Source organism: Amblyraja radiata, chromosome 2 (genome assembly GCF_010909765.2).
Source record: "Amblyraja radiata isolate CabotCenter1 chromosome 2, sAmbRad1.1.pri, whole genome shotgun sequence".
NCBI lineage: Eukaryota > Metazoa > Chordata > Chondrichthyes > Rajiformes > Rajidae > Amblyraja > Amblyraja radiata.
The window spans coordinates 128,207,884-128,217,112 of record NC_045957.1 but is presented as its reverse complement, the minus strand read 5'-3'; the positions used below and the strand labels follow the sequence as shown (position 1 = coordinate 128,217,112).

Genomic DNA, 9,229 nt, shown 5'->3' with positions numbered 1-9,229 from the left:
AGGCAGAGGCGACGGATGAAGAGCTCCACATCATGGAGGACTCAGAACACATTGGGGTGGGGGCGGAGGGGAACAAAGGTGAGGTCTCTGCTGAAGACAGACCATTCCAAATTGGAAAAGGGGAGGTCATGGGGGATGGTGAAGACATGACAATGGTGGAGGTTGGGGTCAGAGGGGGCAGGTGACGGAGGTTGAGGCGAGGTGTAGAGGGGGGATGAGGGTTCAGAGAGGAGGCGGGCCTGAGGACTAGTGTATGGGTGGGGGGCCGTTGGGGGTAAACTGGTTAAAAGAGATGGAAGGGGAAGACTCAGTGGAATCAATACTGAGGTTCCTTGTAGGAGGTGAGGGGAAGGGAAACAGAAACAGAAACAGTAGGACCCAGGAGAGTCAGACCCCGTGGTGTAGGAGTTTGCATCATAGAAACATAGAAATTAGGTGCAGGAGTAGGCCATTCGGCCCTTCGAGCCTGCACCGCCATTCAATATGATCATGGCTGATCATCCAACTCAGTATCCTGTACCTGCCTTCTCTCCATACCCTCTGATCCCTTTAGCCACAAGGGCCACATCTAACTCCCTCTTAAATATAGCCAATGAACTGGCCTCGACTACCCTCTGTGGCAGAGAGTTCCAGAGATTCACCACTCTCTGTGTGAAAAAAGTTCTTCTCATCTCGGTTTTAAAGGATTTCCCCCTTATCATGGAGGCTGTGGGCCTGTTGCTGAGCCTGGAGCTTAAGTGAGGCGCGGCCCATGCCTGCTGGTGGGCGGTGGAGAGGTGAGGGTCGGCGGAGTCGCTGGTGGAGGCCCGCGGGGGACTGGACCAAAGGTACAGGTCAGTGGATAGAGCGTCAGCGGCCCCGGGGAGGCAGTGGGAATCAGTGCGATTTGGTGGCGGCAGCAGTTTCGGTGGTTCCGGCCTGGGATTGACCGGGAAGGCAATGAGGGTGGGAGAGGCGGTGGATGTTGGTTTACAGCTTCTGAGACATGAATCCACAGAGTGCACGGTGTGCGACTGTTCCTGTGCTGTATGACTCTATGACAAATAGTTTGGTTCCATTTATACAAGTATTTTTTTGTTTTCAATGTATCTCAAAATTACTGAATGGTTACAGCACAGGAGGAGGTAATTTGTGTCTGCACCAACTCTCTACCATTGCAAAGTATTTCCTCCACACCCTGGCCCCTTCTCCAGAGCCTCGTGAATATTTCCTCATCATCCATTTCTATCTTGGTGATAATAGAACATGCCACCACCATATCTGGGAGTGCAGTTCAAATTCCAATCCCATGCTGCATATAAAGGTTTTCCTCGTCTCAGTATTAATGCACTTTCCCTTTTTTATTCCCAACATTTCTCACTCATGACCAGCTATCCACCATCCAAACACTTTATCCTTTTATCCATTTCTGTCAAAGCTCCCCCTCAGCCTTCGTTTATCCAAACGAAATAGTCTCAACCTCACTAAATATCCTTGTAACTTATTATTTTATCACTTATAGAAACATAGAAAATAGGTGCAGGAGTAGGCCATTCGGTCCTTTGAGCCTGCACCGCCATTCAATATGATCATGGCTGATCATCCAACTCAGTATCCTTATAAATAAATGCATTATTCTAAGAACGTACATCTCTGGACCTTCTCCAGAGACTCTATATTTCTCCTGTAATGAGTTTGACTTTGACTCTAACATGGGGGGGGGGGGGGAGAGTGCAGTGGAGAGATAAGTTTTTTTGGCCTTCCATCACAGCAATGTGATGGATGTTTATGTAAATTATGTTGTGTCTTGGGTCTATTTGTTTGTAATGTATGGCTGCAGAAACGACATTTCGTTTGGACCTCAAGGGGTCCAAATGACAATAAATTGAATTGTATATTGTATTGTAATGAAGCAACCAGAATTGGACACAATTCTCCAGCTGAGGTTGGGGCCCATGTTTAAAAAAAGGTTTGTCATGACTTCCCTGCTTTTATATGAGATACCTCTTTATATAAAGCTCAGAACTGCTACTTTCATTCAACCCTACTCATCAACTCCTTACAGAGCACTGGGCACGCGCAGGGCACGGACACGCGCACGCTCGCTCCTGTCCGGGGGCGGAGTTGCAAGCATTGGTTGCAAGGGAAGCAGAGGCAAGTGTGTGTGTGTGAGAGGGAGAGAGGTAGAGAGAGACAGACAAACACACACACACACACAGGGAGAGGGAGAGGGAGGGCGAGAAAGTGGCGCATCTTCGCTCTTCAGCTTTCAGCGCCATGAATCCACAGTGTGCACGGTGTGGGAAAATTGTTTATCCCACGGAAAAAGTGAACTGCTTGGATAAGGTAATGTGCATTCCATGTCACCGCGAGTGTTAAAGGTTGCTTCAATCTCCACTTGTCTCCCGAGTTAAATGGGGAAACGAAACGGGAATGAGCGCGCGTGGTTGCGGGGAAATGCGAGGTGATGCTGGTTTGCGAGAGGGTTGAGATCTGACCGATCAGAGCTTTAAAATGATGGGGGGGGGGCAGTAGTCTGTCTCCGAACTGGGCGAAAAGTGTCGATCTCAAGGGTTGACATCCCCGAATGGATCTAATGTACTTGTTCGCTATGTGACGCATTGCTGAATGGTGCGAAGCGTTTGACTGTAGAACGATGGTACTAAGCAACCTGTCAGTGAAGGTTGTTGTACCTGAAGCGATCTGGTTCAGTGCTGCATTTAACAATATACATTCAACATACTTGAAGGCTCAGTTGTGAATATTGGGTGCTATTTTTTTTTTAGCATTCTGCGTTTACAAATCAATGATCCACTGTTTGACGCATAATATATTGTAGAGAGGTGCGTGGTATAGCGCACGTTAATTTTCTTTCCAGCAACACTGCTATTTATCCTTTCATATTGGGTTAAGGTTTATTGTCGGAATGACATGCATGGAACGATTAACGTATTTTTTCCGTGGGATTTTTTTTCACGTTGGCTCAAGTATTATGCAAAGCAGAAGATGATTTATCTTGGTCTCTCTTTACAGTATTGGCACAGGGCATGTTTCCACTGTGAGATCTGCAGAATGACCCTAAATATGAAAACGTACAAAGGATATGAAAAGAAACCTTATTGTAATGCGTGAGTAAATGTTCATTTATTTTTGATGTGTGGATAATAGCAAGCCTCACTGAAGCGGCCCAACAAAAAGATCAGTGTTATGTTTTGCTCTCATTCCAATCCATACCCTACAAACAAGTTCAGTGAGCCTGAGGTACGGCAGCACTTCATAAAATGTGTATCTTTACTTCCTTCTCTTACTTGAAAACAATGTTGTCTTATTGTGAGGTAAGGTAACCCCCCCCCCCCCCCCACATTATGGTCTGATTAGGAAAAGTAATTAGGAAAGTTTACAAAATACTTTTGCTTAATGCTTGATTGTTTTGTTAGTTCAAACCAGAGTTTTCAAAAATATTTAGCGTTTTCAAAACGGAACTAATAAATGAAGACAAAAGAGACTGCAGATGCTAGTTTCCAGCCTAAAGAAACTTGGAGGTCAAGCAGTATCAGTGGAGGCAAAAGGAGGGAAGATTGCCAATGTATAGCAGATGGAGAAGGGAGGTGGGTGTGGGTGGGTGGGATAAAGTGTGGCAAGATGGAGCCAGATTGTAGGGGAAGATGGGCAGATGGAGACAAGTGCAAGGAGGAGTGGATGGGGAAAATGAACAAAGGGAGACCAAATTATAAAAGGACTGGTCAAACTAGATGCAGGAAAAATGTTCCCAATGTTGGGGGAGTCCAGAACCAGGGGCCACAGTCTAAGAATAAATGGGTAGCCATTTAAAAGTAAGATGAGAAAAAACGTTTTCACCCAGATAATTGTGAATTTGTGGAGTTCTCTGCCACAGAAGGTAGTAGAGGCCGATTCACTGGATGAATTAAAAATAGAGTTAGATGGAGCTCTAGGGGCTAGCGGAATCAAGGGGTATGGGGTGAAGGCAGGCACGGGTTACTTACTGATTGTGGATGATCAGCCATGATCACAATGAATGGCGGTGCTGGCGCGAAGGGCCAAATGGCTTCCTACTGCACCTATTTTCTATGTTTCTATGTTTCTATGAGAAGAAAACTAGGTGGAGATTTGACTGTGTGTGGTAGGAAAACACTGAGGATGGGGATTACCTGAAAATGGAAAATACAATGTTAATACCATTTGTTTATGAACTACCCAAGTGGTATACAGGCCTCCACTTCCACTGTGCTATGGTCTATCTGTGGCAACGGGGAATGCCAAGGACAGGCAGGTCTGTGTGGGAGTGGGAAAGAGAGTTAAAGGGACATGCAGCTGTAAGCTCGACATAGCCATTGCCGACAGAGCACAGCTGCTCTGCAAAATGGATGGAGAGTTTATGCTTGGTTTCACCAATGTAGAAGATGCCATGATCACATTGAATGGCGGTGCTGGCTCGAAGGGCTGAATGGCCTACTCCTGCACCTATTGTCTATTGTCCATGCCATGTCATGAGCACTGACTGCGGTAGACTAGGATGGAAGAGGTGTAGGTGAACCTTTGCCTCATATGGAAGAGCTGTTTAAGACCCTGGGGGGGGGGGGGGGGGGAGGGGGTTGCAGATGGGGTGAGGTGGAGGTTGAGCGCAGAGCAGGAGATGGAGGAAATACATGTGACAGGGGTTCCAAAATCAATGAAATGGGGAAAGCCACATTTAATTCAATTCAACTTTAATGTCATTGCACAAATACTGAGTATGGGTACAACGAAATGCAGTTTTGCGTCAGTCCATAGTAGTGCAATATAGAAATAAAAAAAAATAAAAAAAAGAGGATACAGAATAATAAAAAATACAGAATAATTAAACAATGGGGACGGAGGGACCGGAGGAATCTATCGGCGGGACTCCGAGTTCAGCAATGCGACGGTATGATTGTAGAAGCTGTTCCTCATCCTACTGGTACGAGACCTGAGGCTCCTGTACCGCCTCCCTGATGGGAGGAGGGCAAACAGTCCATGGTTGGGGTGGGAGGGGTCTTTAATGATCTTCCCAGCTCGTTTCAGACACCGTTTTCGGTGGAGGGCATCCATGGCAGGGAGCGGGGCACCGATGATGTGCTGCGCGGTTTTCACCACCCGTTGTAGTGCCTTCCTGTCCGCAACAGTGCAGCTGCTGTACCATACCGTGAAGCAGGTGGTCAGGATGCTCTCGATAGTACACCGGTAGAAGTTAGTCAGGGTCTGGGGGGACAGGTGGGCTTTCTTGAGCCTCCTCAGGAAGTAAAGGCGCTGCTGTGCCTTTTTGATCAGCTTGGAGGTGTTGAGGGACCAGGACAAATCCTCCGAGATGTGTACCCCGAGGAATTTGTAGCTGGAGACGCGCTCCACCTCAGTCCCGTTTATGTGGATGGGGGTATGTCTGCCCCCTCTGACCTTCCTGAAGTCGACAATAAGTTCCTTCGTCTTCTTGGAGTTGAGGACGAGGTTATTATTGGCACACCAGGTTGTCAGGTGCTGGACCTCCTCTCTGTAGGCTGACTCATCGTTGTCACTGATCAGTCCTACCACCGTGGTGTCGTCAGCAAACTTAATGATGGCGTTGGATCCGTACTTAGGGATGCAGTCGTGGGTGAAGAGGGAGTAGAGGAGAGGGCTGAGCACACAGCCCTGTGGCACGCCGGTGTTCAGTGTTATAGTGGTGGAGGTGAGGTTGTTGACCCTAACAGACTGTGGTCTTTATGGGTGAAGGAGAGCATTTCAGAAGCCCTGGAGTAGAGAGCCTCATGTTGTAAACATAAAACTCGATGTGCCATTTTTTGGTCTTATTTCATCAAAATCAAATCTTGTTTCTGATTAGCTGAAGAAGGTACAAATTACACTTTGTATGGTCCAGCATGAGAACTTGAGGCATTTCCGGATACTAGTAGAGATTTATGTTCTGATACATCATTTAAGTATTCTCTGCTGGGGAGAGCATGTTAAATTAGTGCATCTGAAATTCAGCTTGCTTACCCTGCCCTGTAAATTATGCCAGGAACAGTTATTGGGCTGTTTTCCCACATTTCATTTGAGGGCTTCAAAAGTATTTTGAGATCACGATTATGGCTGTTGTAAGTTTTCCTCTGATGACTAGTCCTTGCACAGTCAGAGCAAGGCAAAAAAATCCATAGGATTAGTTCAATATGGGATTCTTGAGTCTGACAATCAGTATCAAAAAGGCACTTTAATCTGACTGTGTTGGTAGTTTATTCACAGATTATGTACAATACATAATAAACTGTTTGTACATCGATGATCGATTTATTATTACACAAAAGCACTGTATTTTAGTATCATCAATTTGTTTAGCGTTCACCTTGTTCAGCTGGGTAAGGTAGCATTGTGGTTGAGTTAATAGACTATTATCCAGAGGTCTACATTATTGATTTGAAGGCAAGAGTTCAAATCCCACCACGGTAATTTGGGAATTTTAATAAAACACTCGTATCAACAATGGTGACCTTGAACCTGCTGAATTGCCTCACATCACTGCTTCAGTAATACTCTTTAGGGGAGAAATGATGTTATCCTTACTTGCTTTTTGCTATGTGTAATTCCAGATCTATCAATATGATTGTCTCATAATTGCCCCTGCTCAGTTCAGGGGACAATTAGGGATGGACACTAAATGCCAGCCATGCCAAATAAATTCCTTGGGTTTTGGAAAATGCATACTTTGCCCATTTTGTTTTACTTGTGGGATGCTTGGTGTGCATTAGTTAACCTGATCTATTCAATGCAAACTCATGAGTGTTGATGGCCAAGTGCGATTGACCATTTCTCTCTTAATCACCGGTGGAAATATATAAGAGTTGCAATACAAGAAGGGTTCTGGTTGAGCAACAATTTATGTCTTGAAGCAATATTTAGCTATCTGGATAGCTTCCTGCAGCTCTTCCACAATGATGCCGTCAAAAAGGAATAGCCTTGCAGCAAACTGCAAAGCTGCAAGGCAGCAATTTATTGAGCGGAGTTGCACCTGAAGTGTCCCTTCAGAATACTAACAATGTAGTCTATCAAATTGGATGTAACTAGACTTTATCTAGCACTGAACATTATTGCTTTTATCATATATCTGTACACTGTGATTGGCTCGATGGTAATCATGTTCATTCCCTCTACGGTTTTTTTGATAGGTAGATGTTTGGATAAGGGCCAGAGATGAAAAGACAAAAGGATAGACACGTTGTGAATTGTGAAGCTTGGGGAAAAAATGGAGGTGGAAGGGGATGGGGAGGAGAGAAATAGTTGCAAATCCAGGTTGGGCACAAGGGAGAGTCTGGAGGGTTTGGAGAAAGAAAAGAAAGGAGGTAGTGGGGGAAGAAGCCATGTAGCAGTTCGCCTTAATTGAAGAGATATTGGGTAATAAGAATAAGTAATGATTTGTTAGGAACACAACGCATAGACCAGTACAGTAGAGGAACAGGTCCTTCACCCTACAATGTCTGTGCCGAACATGATGCTTACATCAAACCTAACCTGCCTACACCTAATCCATATTCCTCCATTCCGTGCATATCCACGCACTTATCTAGAAGTCTCTTAATTACTGCTATCGTATCTGTCTCACCCACCATTGCTGACAGTGCTTTCCAGGCAATTCCTAAACAAAACCCTACACATCCATCTATCTATCTATCTATCTATCTATCTATCTATCTATCTATCCCGTGGGGGCTACGGGTAGGGAACAGCTGCGTTGGGGGAGCAGACCCAACGGGTCTGCACTTGGTCTAGTATACTTTTAAAATCTGTGTGTGTGTGTGTGTGTATGTCATTTTGCCTGTGAAACATATCACCTCGAAAACCAGACGCCGAAACGGGAAAATGTTTTCATATTTCAGTAGAGATTTTCCTTGTGATTTTAGAAATCTATACATTGGGTACATTATTTTCCCGACTTTTTAATTAAAATTATTGACCAATCTGACCTTTTTTAAATCTGCCCAGCTGCTGACGTTGCAATAACAGTGAAATAACAGCGAAATTTTTACATCTTCTGGTAGAAATGTTCCTTATGATTTAAAAAATCCAATCCTCTATAAATTTGGTCCATAATTTCCCGAGATATTTAATAAAATTTACCACCAAACTGACATTAAAAAAAATATTAAGGTTGCCCAGCTGCTGACCTCACAATGCCTTACCTCAAGGCCACCCCCCCCCCCCACCCCCTGGTCGCTCTCAGTTTTCCACGAGGTACGTTAGCCCACCCACCTTCAAAAGGTGCAGAAAGATCGAGAAAGTTCTGCAGCAAAGACCCTACAGCTCTGCTCCGCTATAGGATCTTTGACTGCTCCATCGCGAGGTAAGAGGCACCCACGTGCTGAAGCTTCTCCGCGCTGCCCATGCAGCTTTGTGAAGCCACCTCCCCCCCTCCGGCCCGGCCCGGCTCTATCACGCTGGTGGGTGCGCTTCTCTTTGCGTTAATGCTGACCATCAAATTCCGCTCTGTACTAATACAATTTTCCAGCACAGTGCTGGTTCCAGTTAGTTACAATATTTTAGGTAAAAAAATTGTTTATACAGCCCCAGGAAAAACATGTTTTTTCTGGCTGGAAGTTTGAAAATCTTTGCGTAATTTGAAGGGAGTCCTAAGCAAGTGGCTCGTGTGTACACCTACTGATGGGGCTGTTGGGCAGAGATGCCTTTGACCAGATATATTGACGGACAATTACAATTACAAAAGGTCAAGGAGTTTTAAGAGTTTTGTACTTGTGTGCGTAACCCAGTTACACACATAAGTGACCAATTTACACAAGAGACTGAAGATGTTGGCATCTTGAGGAACAAATAATTTGCTGCATGAGCTCAGTGAGTCAAGCAGGATCTGTGAGGGTGAATTCATAGTTGACATATTGCAAAAAGCCTTGTTTTCACTCAAAATATTGGCAATTTCTCCCTGTCCCACCACACTGGTGCTGCTCGGTCTGCTGAGATTCTCTAGCAGATTGCTTGTTCCTTTAAGTTGTACACCTAATAAGTGGTTACTTATGGTGGAAACATTCAGGAAGTTCCAAACAATTACATTACAATTTATTTTTGAACATATAAATTCTTGGATTCCTGAATAGAAATCAAATACATTATGATTTTTTTAACACTTGGATTTTTTTTTAGATTTTAGGGAATTCTCGTCTTTTTTTACCATGCCACCTTCACTGGGATTTAGAGGAATACTCTCAGAACATAGTTGTCACATCCATTCAATTGA

At 44.7% G+C, this 9,229-nt stretch overlaps 1 protein-coding gene across 2 annotated transcripts in view; it reads left to right on the top strand.

The window, feature by feature from the left end:
- The first annotated feature begins 2,077 nt into the window (after window positions 1-2,077).
- Window positions 2,078-9,229, top strand: part of nebl (nebulette) — a 308,612-nt gene continuing 301,460 nt past the window's right edge. The window contains exons 1-2 of one of the 2 annotated variants that reach the window (XM_033015411.1): window positions 2,078-2,325; window positions 3,013-3,107. In XM_033015411.1, coding sequence (XP_032871302.1) covers window positions 2,257-2,325; window positions 3,013-3,107 — 164 coding nt within the window. In that variant the 5' untranslated portion in view covers window positions 2,078-2,256. The remainder of the gene's footprint in view (window positions 2,326-3,012; window positions 3,108-9,229) is intronic. The other variant, XM_033015403.1, reaches the window with a different exon arrangement.